Source organism: Artemia franciscana, chromosome 5 (genome assembly GCF_032884065.1).
Source record: "Artemia franciscana chromosome 5, ASM3288406v1, whole genome shotgun sequence".
NCBI lineage: Eukaryota > Metazoa > Arthropoda > Branchiopoda > Anostraca > Artemiidae > Artemia > Artemia franciscana.
Genome location: NC_088867.1, coordinates 10,971,573 through 10,991,047, shown reverse-complemented (window position 1 = coordinate 10,991,047; position 19,475 = coordinate 10,971,573). Strand labels below are relative to the sequence as shown.

At 35.2% G+C, this 19,475-nt stretch overlaps 1 protein-coding gene across 2 annotated transcripts in view; it reads left to right on the top strand.

Moving 5' to 3' along the window:
• LOC136026973 (exocyst complex component 8-like) overlaps nt 1-19,475 on the top strand; it is a 90,103-nt gene that overhangs the window by 8,950 nt on the left and 61,678 nt on the right. For both annotated transcript variants that reach the window (XM_065703844.1, XM_065703843.1), the window contains exons 2-5: nt 6,012-6,167; nt 11,084-11,277; nt 13,188-13,484; nt 17,029-17,149. In XM_065703844.1, coding sequence (XP_065559916.1) covers nt 6,012-6,167; nt 11,084-11,277; nt 13,188-13,484; nt 17,029-17,149 — 768 coding nt within the window. The remainder of the gene's footprint in view (nt 1-6,011; nt 6,168-11,083; nt 11,278-13,187; nt 13,485-17,028; nt 17,150-19,475) is intronic.

The following is a 19,475-nucleotide window of genomic DNA, read 5'->3' as shown; positions in this document are numbered from 1 at the left end:
CAAGGACAACCATGCAATACCCTAAAGGCATCTTGTTTCCCATTTGGTGTAACTTCTCACTGCTGAGATTGTATGGGAGTGTATTACTTAGGCTCAAGATTGTATGGATGTAAGATCCAGTTTCAATTTTGAACAGAGGTTCATCCCATGGGATATGTAAATGAATAGGGTGTCTGTAACAGGGATGTCCTTCCCTGGTCAAAAAGTAATAGAGAAATCAAATTGTTTGATTTTTAAGATCATTCTCTGAAGCGTTGGTGATGACTTTGCAATTGGACGATTTAAAATTGATTTAAGAGGCTTGTGATCCAATATGATATCTCCAATATACATCTCCTTTTCTATTTGTGAGTAATTTTATTTCATAGTATTCTGTGATTTTTAGGCAAAGGTAATGGTGTTTCCTTTTTGGTGAAGAGTTGTTCCCAGACCTTACTTTGAAGCATCTACCTGTATTTCCACTTAATTGCTTTCTGGATGAAAAAATCACAATGCTGACAAAGTAAGTTCTTGATGGTATCAGGGGCCTTCTGATGTACAGGCTTCTATGCAAAAGTTTTTTTGTCTTGTACATTACCTCAGTGAGTGATTTGATGTTGATAAGTTAACAGGTTAACAGTGAGTGAAGCTGTTGATGTATCTTAACAGGTAATTCATCATGCCAAGCAAGGTCTGGAGCTCTTCTTTGTTTACAGGGGTTTTCATCTGTTTTAAGGCTTTTACGTTTTCAAGATGTATACCATTGTCTGAGATGATGCACCAAAAGTATGGTATGCTAGTCCACCTGAATACACTCTTAGATTTGTTCAGACATATATGCTTCTCCCTAGCTCTCTGAAGTGCCACTCACACATTCTGATCATGCTCTTCAAAGTTTTTGCCTGAAATGGTTTTGTCATCAACAATGACAGAGAAACCAGTGACCCCTGAGATCACTTCTTCCATTCTATGTTGGAATTCGTCTTGGGTGGAGGTCAATCCAAATGGCATTCCCTTAAACTTTTTAGCACAAAAATAATTTATTGAACGTTGTTAAATCAGCTGACACATCTGTTAGTAGTAGTGACCCATTTACATGGCATGCATCTAGTTTGGTAAAATACTTTGTACCTGAGTATTTCAGAATGGCTTGTTCAAATTTTGGCATGGGATAGTGCAGTCTCTTTTTTGATTTATTCAGGCCATGGGGGTCAATGCAGACTGAGCAACTTGTCTGCCTCTTCTACAATAACAACTGCATTGACCCAGTCAGTTAGCTGGGTCACCTTCTCCAAAACTCTCAAACTTTTCATTTGATCCTACTCTTCTCTGAATTGTTGTTTGAGCAAAATAGGGATTTGTCTATCTGGAACTTCTTTCAATTGAGGACCTTGTGGAAACAATCCTCTAAAGGTAAAAGAATCTTAATGAAAATCACACCATCAGATTCAGTATATCAGCGAATCCTTCTGTAGGATTTTAAGCTCCTATATACAAAAATGTGGAATTTGCATTTTTGTCAGAAGAAAGATTATGGATTTGTGTTTAATTATGTTTGTATTTTTTTTGTCTATTTGTTTGTCCCAGGGATGATCACATTGAAATAATGGTCCTATAAGATCAGGAGAGGGATCCTTCAAACGAAAATTAAAAGTTATATGCACTTTTTAAGTGACCAAAAAGATTGGAGGGCAACTAACCCCCCTCCCAGGCCCACTCCCCCCCAAATTGTGTGATCAAAATTTTGAGATAATCATTTGATTCAGCATAGTTCAAAGATCCAGTAACTACGCCTTTAGGGGTAATATGACTCCCCAAAGCCTGTGGAAAGAGGCTAGTCATATGAAATTTGCCCAAAGTTTACTAATAATATTTGTTATAGGGAAGCATACAGACATTTTTTGGGATGGGAGATTTTGTGCTTGAGGTGGGTTTCCATGTAGAGAATTTCTGTGGGGAGGTAACTTTCTGGGGTTGGATTTTCCAGGACAAATTTATAGTGGTGGATTTGACAGAATTCTTATACAAAGTTTTTTCGATTGTCTTACTTTCTCTTTCCCAACTGATTTTTGCACGCGGAGATTGTTCCAGGGGAATTGCCCAGGAGGCTGTTTTCAGTGTGTTTTTATTTCCTGGAAAAAATTCCACAGAAGGGGGATTTCTGGAGTGATCAGAGAAAGAATTAAAAATTAAAGTCTTTTTCAAATGAACGTATTCGAAGGAGAATTTTTTAGACTGAAGCGTTCACAAGAAATTTTTTTACAGGAGGTGATTTTCAGCGAGGATGGCATTTTACGGGGGATGGGGGGTTATTTTTTACATGGGAGATTTACCAGCATTATTTGAAAAAAACGATTAGAAATTAAATAAAAATAAAACAAGTTTTGTCCCAGGATTGGAGATGGAACATCTTTGACAGTGAAGGAAAATTCAAGCTGACGCTTCCATTGAAATGGGAGCAGATCAGGTTGCATCTGCCTGTATCTGGAATTCAGCAGAGCAGATTTGCAGAGCATTCTGTAACTGAGTTCCTCTGCCCACAGAAGCTCATTAGGATTTGAGATGAGTGGCGCCGTTCTGGAATTGGTTATAGTTTTGTGAATGAATAAAAAAACACTTTTCTATGAAGTATGTTTTTTAAAGAAAATTGAAGAGCTTCATCAAACCAAAAATGAGCAGAAATAAAATCAAATAATCCTCGAAGCATAAAGCTACTACATATCACCCATCAATAAATCAACCTAAATGAAACCCAAAAGGAATAAAAGTTACACTAAATAACCAATTAAACTCAAAACGAGGAGAAATTAACATGAGTAGGGCTGATGCTCTCCATGCCTTCTGAAGACCAAAACATAATTTGTACTTTGCTGTAAATCAAAAATGATATTTGTAAATAAACAATTATTAAGACTTTAATGAATAAATATCAATATATGTCTATTAAACTGCAAGTTCACATTCATTTGTTTTACTTCTATAAATCGCAAAAAAGTAAGGGAGTAAAATCAATGGGTATGAGGCTAAAGTTTGGAATGTGTATTACATACCCAATCAAAGCAGCTCTAGAATCAGCCCAGAGGAGGGGGAAAAACGTATTAAAGACCTCTGTGATGTTCCCCATCCATCCCACCTTTGTAAACTTAAAATACCACCTCTAACACATCATTGCAAAGGAGGCGATATGAGGACAGCATACAAGCTTCTTAATGCTGAGGGTACAATTCCTTACCTTTTCCAACCAGACAATTTAAAGGGAACTCAGTTTCACCCTCAAAAGCTTTTCCAGAAATGAGTAAACACCAAACTAGAGGAATAAGTTCTTCTCAAATAGAGTTGTTGCCTTGTGGAACTCCCTCACGAAGAAACTGTGACCTTTACCAATGTGGATGCATTCAAGTCATTAGTAAACAGGGAATGGCTCAACAAAGCATGGCGCACCTTTTCTGAGGCCACAGATAATTAACTATCATCACTGAAGTTGATAGTCGCAGGGTTCATCCTATTGCTAGCAAGTGTGATAAAAGGTAATAAGGCTAGAATTGGGGTTATTGAGAAGAACACATGTTAAGAAAAAAAATTCTCACTTCATAACATGCAGAGTATCTTTCCCATGTGTTTTTCTGTTTCTTGATTTTGTTGGCATTGATTCAATTTACTGGTACATGGGTTTAAAAAAAGAGTGTTGCATGGGAAATATATAATTTGGGCTATATATTTGCATTTTAAGGGGGAGGGGGTAAAGTTTAGTGGGGGCTTACAACCCCAGTACACATACAAATAAAAACAATCTGAAAAAGGATAGTAAAATGAAAAAAAAAAAATATTCAATTACCCTGCATTTCGATCGATACGGGATTACACTTCAAAAAACACAAAAGAAACAGAAACTAAAACCACTCGACCAGTATCACCTAAAACAAAACCAACATCTTGGCTCCACTTGAGGTCCACTCAACTATCAAAAGCATAAATATTAAGACAAAATAGCTTTAATTCCCGCCGAAATTCACGAAAATTATTCATATTTCTTAAAGTCGTAGGTAAACAATTCCATGCATAGGGTCCTAGATGCCGAATAGAAAATCGAGATCCACAGGCAATAGCAAGCGGACGACGAATTATATTGGACTGTCTTGTAAAATGTGTATGAATATCACTTCCTAACTCAAACTTACTTTTAAAACACATTGGTAAACAATTTTTAAAATATTTATATATAGGCTTCGATATAAAGTAACAAGTCCTGCTAAAGGCAAGATTTTGCAATCTATATACCTCTTTTGTACCGAGTCTTTAAAACCAACATCACATAACTCTCGAAGCACTTTATTCTGCAAAACTCGAATAGGTTGGAGATGAGAAGGAAATGTACTGCCCCAAACAGTACAACAATATAGCAGATAATTAGTCACACTTGATTAATTTTATTCTTTTTCTTGGATCAAGCTCCATACCCAATGTATACTGTATAAAACTCTAGGTAATTCAATGTAGTGAAACAAAAACACTCAGAATTGGCATTTTCCTGTTAGATCTTCCTAGAATGCTGGATACCCAGAGGGTATCTTTTGTAAGCTGAAGCACAATTTCCCTGAATGTTTCTTCCGGGTCATTTACTTCACCTTGATCCAATCATGTATTTCTTATTGTCCTACTGTACGGATCTCTACTTTCTAGTCTAATTAGTATAGCATCTCTGTGTAAGAAGCCAAGACTAGTTTTTAAAGTTTTTAAATCTATCTGCTGTTCAGTGTATGTCCTTGCTTGCGGGTTGTCATTCCTTTGGAACCTTCAAATGTGTGGTGGTTGATTTTTTAAAGGTAAATTTTAATCTATAAATCGTGACAAATAATTTTTATTTGTTATTTATATTATTTTTCTGTCTAAAAATTTTGATTCTTTATGATAATGTTGAATATTTTTCATTATGATTGATTTAGATTTGGTTAATTTTCAGTTGGTTACAAAAAGGTGGTGCAATTTATTTTTTGATATATTAGTTTTCAAATTGTTTTGTAAGAGTGGTGTTATGTACGTAAGCCTACGTGTTTGTATGTACATATGTAGACCATATAGCCTATATATTTTTGTCGGGTCTGTGGCAGTCTGTATTGCCTGATTTAAGTAGTAGGTTTGTTACATTTCAGTGAAATATGTCTCTTTCATTATCCCTCTCTTGTTCTTTCTCCCTCTCTCCCCCACTGATGTTCTAATTGTTTAATGTTTCTAAGTTTATTTCATGATTTGCTCCTTTACAGGCCATGGGGGCTTTGTGGGGATTTGTGATTTTATTTGTTGGATGATTTTTTTATTTGTTTGGAATACATCTTATCTCAAAATTTTTTGTTTTTTGCTGCATGGTTAAATCCTGCTATTAACTCCCCCTTGGTGACAGCTCAAGGAACCATAGCTTACCATTTGTAATTTTGGTAGACCTTCTTTAAAGGGAATCTAGGGAATATTTTCCTGGTCCCTTGAGAATTTGTTTAGCATAGTTTTAACTATTTTGCTGCTCAATGGCTTTGCTGGTCAAAATGGTCTTTGTTGATGATAATGATAATTAATACTATTGCAATAATTTATAGTCATAAGCTCACTCAATGCAAACATATAGAGGAAGAGACAGTTTGCCTTTAGGTTATCATACAAACCAAATTTCGAAAGCGAAAACCAATTTCGCTTTCTATGTATGTTTCTGATCTTCCAGGGTCAAAGGGGGCAAAAGCCAAAACACTCCCGACCCCTTCAGCATGTAACGAAAGTTATTATATGCATATGATAGTCCAAAATATATGTAATAGCTAAATGATAATAAAAAAAAACTATTGGGGGTGGAGCTAACCTTCATGGTATTGCATCAATCAGGATGATACCTTTTTTGTAGGTATGGTTTATAATGTTTTACTAATAATTGATAAAGAAATAAGTGTTTATTGTTAAATCTTGTTGCCAAAGAATTGATCTTTTAAATGTTATTATTTTGTCTTAGACATTTTCATTTTCAAGTAAATGTTTTCTTTCTTTTTTAGACATTCAGAAAGTTGTTGCTGAATGCGTGGGACTTACAGAGCTCCAACAGAAGAAACAATACCTTCAGAAACTTGCTGAAGAATGTAGCACAACACTCAAACAGAATGTTTATCACAACTGTTCTCCATTAATTGCCGCCTATCGTGAAACATCTAGTAAGTGCAATAGACATTTTATCACAACTATGGATTATGGCACCTATTTCTTTTAACTCTTCAACAAATGAAATCACCATGGACAGTTTATCCCCAAAACTCTCCGTAAACATTAACATGGTATTTTGACGCGAGTTCTGATGCTAAAGACTGCTTGATCTTTATTTATATCCCCCTTCTCTCCAAATTGTTTCGAAAGACCCCTTTCCCCCTCCAAAAAAGAAGAAAAGGGTACTGCCTTTTGTGTTTTGTAATAATTTAGTACATATTTGCCAAAAACAAAGTTTTAATTTCGGTTTGATCATAACTTGTTTTACTGTAAGTCTAATTTTATATTTATTTGTTTGCTTTTCTGAGGACGGCTAAATTTCACCGTTTTAAAGTAATTCCTCGTTTTATTACCCTTTTTTTTCTGTATACCCATTCCCCAAAAAAAGGAACGTAAAAGCTTATCTTTTAAAACAATTTGAAAGACGAATGACACTCTGTTTAAATTAGGTTATGTATTTTGAAATTCTAAAGAGCCAAACAGGAATTTTATTCAGGTGTTTATTTGAATTAATTGTGTTTATTTAAATTGTCTGTTTAAATTAATTGTAAAATGCAAGTAGGATGATCAAGAGCTATCATTTGCTAAGCTAAGGAACGTTTCATCTCCACTAGTTTAGTTACTGTTCATCTTCTTCTAATTATATAAAATTAATCAAGCGATTATCTATATAAAATTAATCAGTAACGTTTAGTATATAATTTTTTTCAAATGATTCAAATTTATATAATTATTGAAGATTTCCAAATATCATAATTAGACACAAGCCTATCATATCATGGTTGCAGTGATAGTTGCAACCTAGTAAAGAACGAATCATAATAAATAGTAACCAACAATGAAATGCACATTTTAAACAAAATTGTGTTGTGAAAAACATTGTCATTTATAGCAGATTCAGGAATGGTAACTGTCATTGCGATTAACCTCAATAGTAAAATTTTGTTTTGAAAACAAAATTTGTATAAATCTTGAAAAATATCTTATAGCCTATTTTAGTGAAAAAATTGCCACTTCTTTATAGCAGTCACTTTACAGCAGGAGTGACATGACCCCCTACATCCCCTGGGAAAAGGGCCTTAAGCTATGCAATTTCCCCACTGTTTACATGAGGTATTTGTTTTTGGGAAGTATGCAGACATTTTTCGGAAGTAGGGAGGATAATTCCTGGGGTGGGGTATTTTCCATGGAGAAAACTTTTAATAGGTAGAGATGTTCCTGGGGGTGACCTTTCCAGGGGAAATTTTCGCAAGTGGGGAATTCGCCAGAATTTCTATACGAAATTCTTTTTATTTATATGACTTTATCTTTGGCGACTCAATTTTACGTGTGCCGATATTCCAGGGGAAATTTTCAATGAGTTTTGAATTATCTTGTTTTTGAGGGGAGAATCCCGGCATTATTTGAAAAATGATCACAAATCAAATAAAAAGCAAGTCTATCTTCAAATGAAAGTAGGCCAAGGAGAATTTCCTTGGTGATTTTTTTCTGGGAAAAGTTTCAGTGAGGATGCAAATGTCTGGGGGAGGGAATTTTATGCACGAAGAACAATCTGTGGTAAAATTTTTCTGTGGGAAATTTTTCCATGGAGGGAGAAGACGGATTCCCCGGCATTATTTGAAAGACGATTAGAAATTAAATAAAAAATGAGACAAACAGATGTTTTCAACTGAAAATAAGGATTAACATAAACTTACAACGAAAAGAAATTAATCCATATATGAGGGGGGTACTGCCCCTTTCTCAATACTTCGTTTTTTTACCCTAAAGTTTGACTTTTGTTCCTAGTTATTTCAGTCTACTTCTACCACCACTAACAACTCACCATAGCACTAAGCCGCCTGAGGCCAACACAGCTAGGTATGCTCCTCCCTCATCCTAATCTAATCTGTTAAAGCCCCCCTCGTTACACACTCCCAGGAAGTTCCTATTTCCCTTAAATATTTCTTTATGACATCCTCCTATCCCAATTAATTCAGAACGAATCCTGAAATACAAGGGCCGTTTAAAGTGAATAAGAAGCTTTTTTAAAGTACTTAAAAAAATTAAGCGTGAAGAGTGAGTATTGAGGAGGAGTAGCTCCCCTCATATACGGAATAATTTATGTCCATGTTCAGTTTTTGTTGGTTTTGCACGAACTAAAATTTTACAAACAGCAAAAACTATGGAGAAACCATTGGGGACAGAAGAATTGCTAATTTGAATTCAGTGCTGAAAATACGGTGCATTGTATTTGTGCATTGTGCATTGGTGCATTGGTGCATATTTGTGCATTGGTAGCACAAAGCAGACTTCTTGAATCGAATCTGCCTTTCCCAGTTGAATTATTTATCAATTACGCATATTATTCTTTGAAAATCAAAATTTCTAAGCTTAAACTATATTTTTTAATTTGTTTGCTTAATATATTTCTGACCTAAGTATATATTGGTTTTTCTGTTGGTTGTTGGCATCGCTCACAGCCTTCATGCGTCCTGAACTTATAAATGTTTGTTAATGGATTAAGGTAATTTAAGTACCAAGGACAGTGAAAATAAAATATGATTGTTTGGATTCATTAGCTGGGGAAACTTACATAACCAAAAAAATTAATCTGGATTTCTGACCGTACCATAGAGCTAGTTGAATAGAAGTGTCCCCTCGTAGGTGGTGCAAAAGAACCCTTAAAAGCAGCCCGACAAGCAGTTAAGCTATCAGTCAAACAGGACCGAGAACATTACTGGTTAAATATTGCAAATGAGCTCGAGCATGCGTCCAAACATCAGGATAGCAAGAATATGTTTGAACTGTTAAAAGAAGCAACGGGAAAACCCCTTCAGCAGCTGATACGCTGAAAGACAAGTGCGAGGAAATCATCTGATCCGAAGAAGGACAACTGGAACGCTGCCGAGAACACTTTTCTGAGCTACTGAACCCCGTTAAAACCTCATGTAGTCTGCATTCTTTTCCGAGTACTGCTAGGGAATCTTAAAATATAAATCTGGACCCACCGAGTATCGCCGAAGTACTAAAAGCGCTTAAGTGCATGAAGAGTAATAAGACACCAGGAGAAGATGGAATTCCTTCTGAAATGTACAAGGCTTTGCCAGCCCTATTGTGCCGCCTAACCGACCTGTTTGTCCAAACCTGGTCTACAAAGACTTTTCCAAAAGAATGGAAAGTTTCAGTCCTCGTTCTAGTCTACAAAAAAAGAGGACAAGACTGTTTGCGGAAATTATAGAGGCATTTCCTTAATTGACTATATAATGAAAATATTTTGCGTCATTCTCCTGAAGAGATTTAAAGATGTGTGTGACAAGCTAATCCGTCCTAAACAGGCATGCTTTAGACCAGGTAGGGGCTCTCCGGAGCAGATACTCGTGTTCCGGCTCATCCAGCAACAATACAACAGATATCACCCACCATTGCTCATCGCTTTCATTGATTTCACTGCTGCTTTTGATTCTCTTGTCTGAGAAGAACTATGGAGGATTAAGGCTGAAGACGGAGTGCCACAGGGATTTTCCACGAAGATTTGCATTATGATTTTGATGGTAGCTTTGTCAGAAACATGGGAATATAGAAATAAATTCTGAAAATGTTACGAATAGTCATCACTGCTATTGCATCCATTGTAATCTATCTGTTAGCTGCAACTAATTAAGTAAAAATAGGCTTTGTGGTTAGCATATTGTATATTAATTTTTAAACACAGATGGTTGTAATTCCTCTTGATTTCTTGTCCAACTTTTCAAGATATGACCCTTGCCATTTTTTTTTGAAAATTTGAAGTTACTTCTTTAGATTCAGTAAAATGGTTTATTTTGATTAAAGAGTTAATCCAGATCAGCCACACAATTTCCTTTTCAAATTTGACCTTACTTCATTAGCTTTAATAAGACGATTAATTTGTATTAAACAGTTAATTCAAATCAGATCTACTAAATTAATTCAAGAATTGATGGAGAATTGAGGAGGCCTAGCTTTTCTTTGATGGTGTAGTTATCTTCAGGAGTCAACAGATTATTAAGGTTCAAGTACACCAGGCGAGTTTACAAGCTGCAAGCCGGCTTTTTCATAAGCCATTCGTACACTAGCCTAATATGCTTATACAATCTCTGTTAGTTGCTTGCAAAAAGGCTCAAGGAAAAGTTGAACTGCCGGCGATCGCTGACTTTTGATTGAGCAAGGTTGTAAACTTAGCCACGTGTGCTTACATTAGAATGTGCAGAAGTTGATAGTAGTAAAGTATTGCAGTGGCTTTAGGGACGCTAGCCTTAGCAGCAGACGACAAAACGTGGTTTCCACATGCCATCTAGTTGGTTGGCAAATTTTGCATGCACTCGATTGGTAGCGTACTTGACAAAACGCCGGCTTTTTACCAGCTGGCTTGTTAGCTTGTAAACTTCTTGCTGTGCTTAAGACTTTGACTTTTGAATTTTTACAGACCAAAAATGTTGTCAAATTTAGCTAGTTAGTTTTGCTTATTATTTTAACAGCTCAAAATGGTAACACTGACAAAATGCGGTATTGCCCCAAAAGCTTTATAACTTTGAAACAGTCAAAAGAAAATATCTTAGAAATTTGTTTTTCCGAGGTTTGAACATTCCTAAGGTCGGTCCAGCGGGGGGGGGGGGGGGAGAATTTTTTTATTTCAACTTGCTTGGTACGTTAAGGTAATTTATTTAATGCACAATTCTATGTAAGCTAATGATAGTTTCTTATACTACTACTAACAACTGACCGCGGCGCCAAGCCACCTGAGGCCAACACAGTCCAGAATGCATAAAATAATATCCATATATAATGCTCTATCCTGAAAACTCCTCTATAGTTCATAGAAGCAAATAATTTGTATTATTTTTAAAACATTTTTTTCACTTTGCAGATATAGAAAGTGAGATCTATCAGACAGGTCATTTGATTGGTGAACAGAAAGACTTTCTTTCGTATTTGCTAGATATCTCTGTTCTCAACGATAAAACTCCCAGCGCGCGTCCTGAAGTACTTGCTGTTAAATGCGAAAAAATAGGCCAAGAAGCGGAACTAGTTCAATTGGCTGAAACTGTTGAAGGCCTTTCTGTAAGTATTGATTTTCTTTTTAGAGGAATAATATGATAATTAACCGTCTTCTATAGCTTTTTTTTTAGATTTTTGTTCATTCTACGAGAATACTGGTCTGTCTTTCGTCATTTTCATGTCTCACTTAAATTTCCTCTTTCTAATTATTGCAATTTTTGTTTTTATTTTTATCCTCATCTTTTTTCTGTTTCATTCTTGACTCCCCTACCTTGTTTACCTTTTTTTAAATGTGTGTTATATTTGCTGATTTACTGATTTGTTTTTTAACTCATTGTTTCCCGCTTTGGTAGCTCGGATTTCTTCCAAACGTGGGTTGTCGTTAGGTTACGTATTTAACATAATACACTCTGGGCGCCCCCCCCCCTTTCATAATTCTATGGGGTAGTTTTCATAATTCTGTTACCAAAGCATTGTATTTTCGTCATATTTTGTTTTATTTTACTAGCATTCGCCAAACTTCACTTCTTGAGTGTGTATTATATAATACACAAGTACCCTATTGTACTACTCAAACTTTTGAGACTGCAAACAAAAGCCACTTGTCGACCAATATTGGTAAACACATGCATTGCATTTGGAATTAAGATTGTGAAGACGATGTGCTGCTGACGATCGGGATATTGAGTTCATAATCTAAATCATACATTTTCACAGTTTGCAATTTAACAAGCCGTTTTCATAAACTGGTTTTATGAAATTCTTTGTTCCACTGATAATTCACAATCTTGTTTATAGAACCTGGTTTGTTTGTGGAACACGCCTTATGTACAACCTTTAACCTTTTTTTCTCCTGCCAAATTCACATTTTATGGACTGAAAAATTTAACCCTATGTTTTATTGTAGTTAAAATGGACTAAAAAATAATATGGAAAGAAAGTGTAGTGATGCAGTGCAACACCCTACTCTATATTAACGAAATAGTTTTTAATACTGTTTTCAGCAAAGGTTTGGCTAGAAAATTCTGTCCCATGTATCTTAGTTATGTATCATTAACCAAACGAGATTTCAGGTTTTTTTTCTCTTCGGGAAAAAGCGTAGAAATTTTCAATACTTTTGGTAAAAGTAGTTCTTTTTCTACCCTTGTTGCTAAAAATTTTGCCTTTTTTAAGTTAATGTTCAAGAAATCCGCTCGCTCATTAGCAATCTGCTTTCCCGTGACTTCCAATGGTAAGTCAGTTGTTTAGTATGTGGGAGTTATTGAATACCAGTAGTTTTAAAACTAGTATAATAATGCTCATTACCTATATCACAGGAAAGTTGCTTCCATATATTGATCATGCCATGAGGAAGGGAAAATACTGTATCCTTGAAAAATCTGAATATCTTTGGGGGGGGGGGGGGTTCTTTGCAGGTGGCTTATAGGAAGTTAAATTGGGAGGAATTCCAGATGAGTGCTCGCCAGTTCTTTAAAGTCCGTTAACGCTGATACGAGTATGCAATGCTCGGAAGTAAAATCACTAGTCGCTTATTTCATTGATAAAATAAATTAAAATGATACGTAAAAAAAGGTACTGCTCGAACCTGATTAGTCATCAGTGACCTAAAATACCCCTAAGCTTGAACAGTAAGCTTTAATAATGATTTATCGAACATTTGGTAAAAGCCTGCTCATAACTGACATTAGGAAGGATTGGCTAAGTTAACCTGGACGTATTTTCAAGATATCTTATCTAAGTAAGCTACTAATGAGAAGATGAAATCAAGCTCCTGGATTAGATTATGACTGGATTATAGAAAACAAAGCAAAGATATTTTTAAATATTTATGGGAGTAAGTCAAAGTAGCAGCTTTAAGCTGAAGTTAGAGCTTAAAGATGGTGGTGGGAGCAGAAATTCCCCCATTTCACCCAATAGTCAAAACTGTAAGCAAAGCTGTTCTACTAAACTAATTTTTGTTAATTTTTTTTTAGGAACTTCTATCGTCCGATAGAAAACAGTTTTTATACCACTGCAACATACTTGAACTTGATCCTGCCGATTTTTCTGCCTTAGCAAGGTTGAAAGCTCTAATATTCACAGATATCTTTGTCTTAGCCACTTGGAAACCACACGCCAGAGGTCATCAGAGATATCTGGTGAAATCAACCTACAAGCAAGAAGAAGTGGCTGTTGTGAACGTTCGCAACTTAGAACCAGTCAAAGACGCGTTTAAAATTTTATTACCTTACGAGACGAGAGTGTTCCAGTGCGCTGACGCTGAAACTAAGGTAAAAACGCTTTGGGCGTATTACGGCCTCCCATAATTCTTTGTGGTAGTTTTCATAATTTTGTTGCTAAAGTATTGTATTTTCATCATATTTTGTTTTACTTCACTAGCATTCACCAAACTTCACTTTTCGAGTGTGTATTATATAATTCACAAGTACCCTGTTGTACTAGTCAAATTCTTGAGACTGCAAACAAAAGCCAATTGTCTACCAATATTGGTAGCTTGTAAGGTTGCTACCTTACGAGACGAGAGTGTTCCATTGCGCTGACGCTGAAACTAAGGTAAAAACGAACTACTGAATGACTGTAATGAATGAGCAATTATTCTAAGCACCCGACTTGTCGGCACTTCAGAAAAGTGCGTTTTAAAGGCCTAAATTCTTAGACCACTCTGCTTTTCCATTTTCAAAAATTAAGAGAGAAAGAAACGGCTTTAATTTAGATAAACCAGTTGAACAAAATAAAAATATCAATAAAAATTCTAGATAATTAAAGCACAAATCCGAATATTTCGACTCTCTTTCCAGGAGCCTTTTTCAACGAAAAAAAATACTTAAGGAAAAAGAAACAATGTTTTAAAATAAAATTATCTAAACAAATGACAACTAACACACAAGAGAAAAAAAAGAACAAAACAACCAAAAATATATAATCAAGCAAATAAAATCATTTAAACAAACGACAACTAACACACAAGAGAAAAAAAAGAACAAAACAACAAACAAGTAAATAAACAAACAAATAAAATCATCTAAACTAATGACAACTAACACACAAGAGAGAAAAAAAAGAACAAACAAATAAATACAACTCACATTTTAAAGTCAGATTGCAAGGTTGACACTTGTTTGGGGACAATTATGTAACACACTACTGTTAGAAATTTTAACCTGTCCCCTAATTATAACATAATAAATTAATTTTTATAATATTTTGGACGTGGGGTAGAAATACTCGGATTTTTGTTATTATTTCAAGTTTTGTTGTTATTTTTTTTTATCTTTTGATTTTTTCCACTGCTTACACTTTGTTCCACTGGTATACACTAAAGACTATAATAAATATAGTCTTCATTTGTAATAGATGCCAATCTAATTTTAAAGAGGATAATAATCCGTGGGTTCTTCGTTTGTCTTGTCGGTGATTAGTCAGACAATTACAGTATTGACAATTACAGTGTATTTTTTCTCCTGTATGCTAGTTGTCATTTGTATGGATAATTTTATTTTAAAACATTGTTTCTTTTTCCTTAAGTTTTTTTTTCCCGTATAAAAAGTCTCCTGGACATGGAGTCGAAATATTCAGATTTGTCCTTTAATTATTTAAAGTTCTTTTTTTCATTTTTTTGTTCCACTGGTTTATTTAAATTGAACTCCTTTTTTCTCTTTCATTTTTTTTTGTAAATGGAAAAGTAGTATGGTCTAAGAGATTTGGGCCTATTTGGGTGTTAGGTTGCCACCTTATACACTAAGCCAAAGTCTAAAGATCTACCACAGATTTGATGATACCCTGCGAATGAAAAGTTAATAACACATTAATTATGTACCACCCAGAAACTAGGTGTAGATATTTTATGTATTAACCCAAAATTTTATACAGCCACATTGTTTTAGACTTGGTATCTGTCTTTGAATTTGCTACTGCTGTAGTACTTTTGCCAGTGCATGTTATTACCTAGCACCTGACCCTATCGAACGACAATCAAATAAAAAAGGAAAAACGGTTTTAAGACAGGGAAGTTCGATGTACTGTTTGATACTATATCTTCCACCAAATGGGATCATCTGCTTTTCGATGTAAAGAAATTGTTCCCGCTTGAGTCTCAAATGGAACAAACATGGTTTCTTTTTCCTTAAGTTTTACGTTGAAAAAGGCTCCTGGACATGGAGTCGAAATATTCGGATTTGTCCTTTAATTATTTAAAGTTTTCTTTATTTTTTTTGTTCTCCTGGCTTATTTAAATTGAACCCGTTTTTTCTCTCTTAAGTTTATGTAAATGGAAAAGCAGTATGGTCTTAGAATGTGGGTTTATTTTAGTTTTTTTAAATTAAACCCTTTTTTCTCTCATTTTTTTGTAAGTTCTGTTCATATTTCATGTAAATTTTCCCAAGGCTCTTAGAACATCCTCGGGGAAAAAACTTAAGCCTTACCTACCTCTATGTGCAATTAGGCCCTCTTTGGAAAAACCGCCGTGATTAATCGACATCCGATAATGGATCTGGATTGTGCTGCGTTAAGTGATCGTTTCAAGTTAAAATATCACGAGGTCATAATTTAATGCGAAAAATTTATTTAGTGAAAACAGAAAAAGAAAATGTAAGCTAGAAAAAACCTTTTAAGTTTTGTTTCCGACCAAAATTGATAATATAATATAAAAGATGATAAAGTGAGATATGATCTTTTATTTTTTATTATTTCTTGAGCTATCTTATTTGAAGAATCTGAAAGGTGTTTAACTTGTTAATAAAGAAACGTTGATTGGTTGAACATTCGTGTTTGTAAGACTGAACATGGGGATCCACAACCTCTCTGGCTCTTGGGGTAAATAGAGGTCTATGAGAACAATTGCTAGGTAAGAAGTGCCAATTGTTGGGCTAAAATGTAGAGGGCGCCGGAGCTGAAAAAATATTTATGTATATCTGCCTGTATCATTTTGTTTTTTTTGTCTATTTACTATCATGTTGTTTCTTTTTTAGTATTTTCAGCTGCGGAAAAACTTCCATTCAGGATCTCAATTATGTCTTTTTATTTTGATGCCGTGTGTGTTGATATCTTGCTGATGATGTAGATGTCTGTTTAAAAGAGGAATTGCAAACAAGTAAATTAATGTAATTTTTCAAAGTTTCGAAAGTTTTTTCAGAGTATTTTTTTTAGAGTATTATTCACCAATAAATACAAATAGGGACCACGATGCTCTTATTCCCCATTTAAAGGCTCCGTGACACAAGGGGAAGGCGAGGGATACAAGGAGGCAGTCTTTCTATTTATTACAAAACTGCTGGTGTTTTTTACTGTAGAACGCTTCAGGTTTTGCATCTGTGTAATTTCTATGCTAAAATAAAACTCTGCCATTGAAGGTTTATAAATTCGAATCAATAAAATATTAAATGGGTTCTAATTGAAGCGAGCAGAGGTTGAAAATAAAGTAAAAGCTCAAGTAAGACTAAAAAGTTAAAAAGAGAAAATCGGACCCACAATTTTAAGCTCCTCCTACTGTACCTTGGATTCTAAAAGTCGAGCAATAATAGCAATCTATAAGTAGAGCAATTTTTTAGTTTTTCAGTTTTTAGTTTTATCTGTTTTCAGTTTTTTTTTCCATTTTCCTGTAAGTTTCACACCGTATAAATTTTCCTTTATAGTTAACACAGGCGATCTAGTTTTTGCCTTTGGGGAATAAGTCTGTAGATGAAATTTCAGTGACCTAGATTGGCCTTTAAATTAAAAATAATCAAGTACGAACGGGATCAAGTGCCAGGGTTTTGTGAGAGGGGTGGGCTATAGTTATCAAATTTATGGTAGTAGTTAGCTGTTTTGATTTTATAGGTGAAAGTGATGAAAGCATTCGAAGAAGCTAAGCAGATTAGGCTGAAACCCATGCAAAAGCCTAGTTCGCTACCAGTTCCTGTAACTGCAAAGATTGAAGTTCACTCAAAGCTGGATAAAGGTAGGATTTCAAATATAAATACAAATAAGAAGAACGAAAAAATCCAACCAGAGATAAAAAAAAACATTGAAGGCCAGTGATTGCTTTCTTAGAACTTAAATTCTCCTGGGCTATCTATGGTGCATAGGGCATCAATGAAGCCCCTGTAGACATCTTGCTTGGTTGCTGCGGCGAGGATATCTACCCACTGGGTATGTAGTGACATATGTTCACATCAGAGATCACGGTCGTATGTGCGTCTCAGAGTGTTTTTGGTCTTCCTCTCTGTCGATGTCCTCATTGTTCCTCTTGCTGTGCTTAGTGCTGGATTGTTGACTCTCTGTCATCCATCCAAAAGATGTGTTCAAAATCACTCTATCTTTTCTTCTTCGCCACTTGGCCACCACCTAGCCAAGTGGATGGCGCGCTGGATTTGGAACTCTTCGTCCGGAAGGCGAGGGTTTGATTCCTGGTGTCGCCTGTTATTTGATTTGGGATGGGAGTGAGGGGGGTGACTCTGTAAGCTTAGCTAGAGTCGACCCAGCTCTAAATGAGTATCTGGAGAAATTTGGGGAAGTAAAACAGAAAGGGTGTGTGAAAGCACAAGACGGCTGGTCCCATCCCTCCATTGCACATCCTGGCTGAAGGGCCTTGTGACAGAGATCAGCACTGCTGGTTCGGACTTTAAGAGGGCTGTTCTAGGGCCCTAGAACGGCCCGTTTCCTTCTAGGGCCGTTTCCTTTACGATTTTCACCTTTAGAAGTTAGCGACCGGCCAATTCTCTGACGGATTTAAGCGTTACTGAATTTGTGTTCCCAGTTGACGTTTAATATGTTCCTCAAAATTGATTCTGTATTTTCCTATAGTCAATGATAAAGACAAGAAAAGAAATGAGCAAAATGCAATTCCATAACTACTAATAAGAGAGAACAAACGTAAGTATGTCCACTGCATAAAAGGAGACGTTTTTAGTGAGGATGAAAACCAACAAAATTAGAATAAATACAAGAAGAAAAAAGCGAGAAAACTATCAATGATTAAAATCCAATGTGATACGGACCAAAAATACAAGTATTACTCCCAAAAGGCAATAATAAAACATGCAATTTGAGTTACTTTTGCCACATCCAGAAAGTAGCGCTTTTCCACCTTCTGGTGAATTCCCCGATTAACTCTCTAATGAGATATATAGGAAATAGGCATACCTCAGAGTCAGAGTCCAAATAAGACATTTATTTGCGTCGTAAATGAACTTTACCCCCCCCCCCTAATATGCAAATATATAGGCTACCCTGGATTAGGTAGATAATTAGGTATACAATGAATTTTCTATTATTTTGACAAGCTTTTAAATCAATCTGAAGAGATTAAGTGACTTACGGAGAATTCAGCCAGTAATGTCATTTGGAGGGGGGCTGGTTGGGGCTATAGGCTCCCTGGTTTTAGGAGGAATCCCAATTCAGCTGTCACAATTTCTATTGATTCGATTTGAAGTGTAAAAAAAAACCGTGCAAACAATTGTACTTAATTGAAACAAATCCGTTTTTAATAGAGCTATACTTGACAACAATCTGCTGTGATCTTCATTCCAAACATATTTATTTAGTATTCATATTTCTTACATAACGATACATTTTTTTTTTGCTTTGTTGCTATAGCCATGGTGACAGGACTTTCTTTACAATATAGTAATCGACCCAGGATTTCTAATAAAATCATATGTGTCGCTTACGTAATTCTGGAGTTGTGATCCCCTCAATGTATACATATCATGTACTCTATATTTCTTTGAGACTATTTTCGAATTTGTTCTGAGTCGCATGTTCCTCAGGTCTTCTCTTCTTCTGGAGTTTACAAATAAAACGCCATTTTGTACAACGACGGGCCTTTTACGTTCCTTGTAGCCATAGATGTATTATTGTTAATAGACGCCAGAACGCTTTGGATTTTGCAAGGTCCTTGCACCGTTTCTTCTTTGCCTATAGTCAGCACGTTAAATTTGAAATTGGATTTAATTCAGAATGTTTATTTTTGTTTCTTGAATTTTGTTTCTTGAATTGTCTTCAAATTTAGCTTCTTTTAATTTATAGAAAATCAAAGGTAGAATTTTAGACCAATTATTCTTTTATGATTTCAGTAAAGATAAGAAAAATATACTTAATCTTGGCAAAAATCTTGAAGGACGGTATCTAATCTCACACACTAAAGATTTTAACAAAATGAGAATATGAAAAAAAAAAAATAAAAAAAAGATAGTTAAAAAAAATCGTACCAACAATCAAGACCTAATATTTTTAATTTAAAATCGAAAAGCTTTACCAATGATGGGGTGGGGGGGGGGTACCTT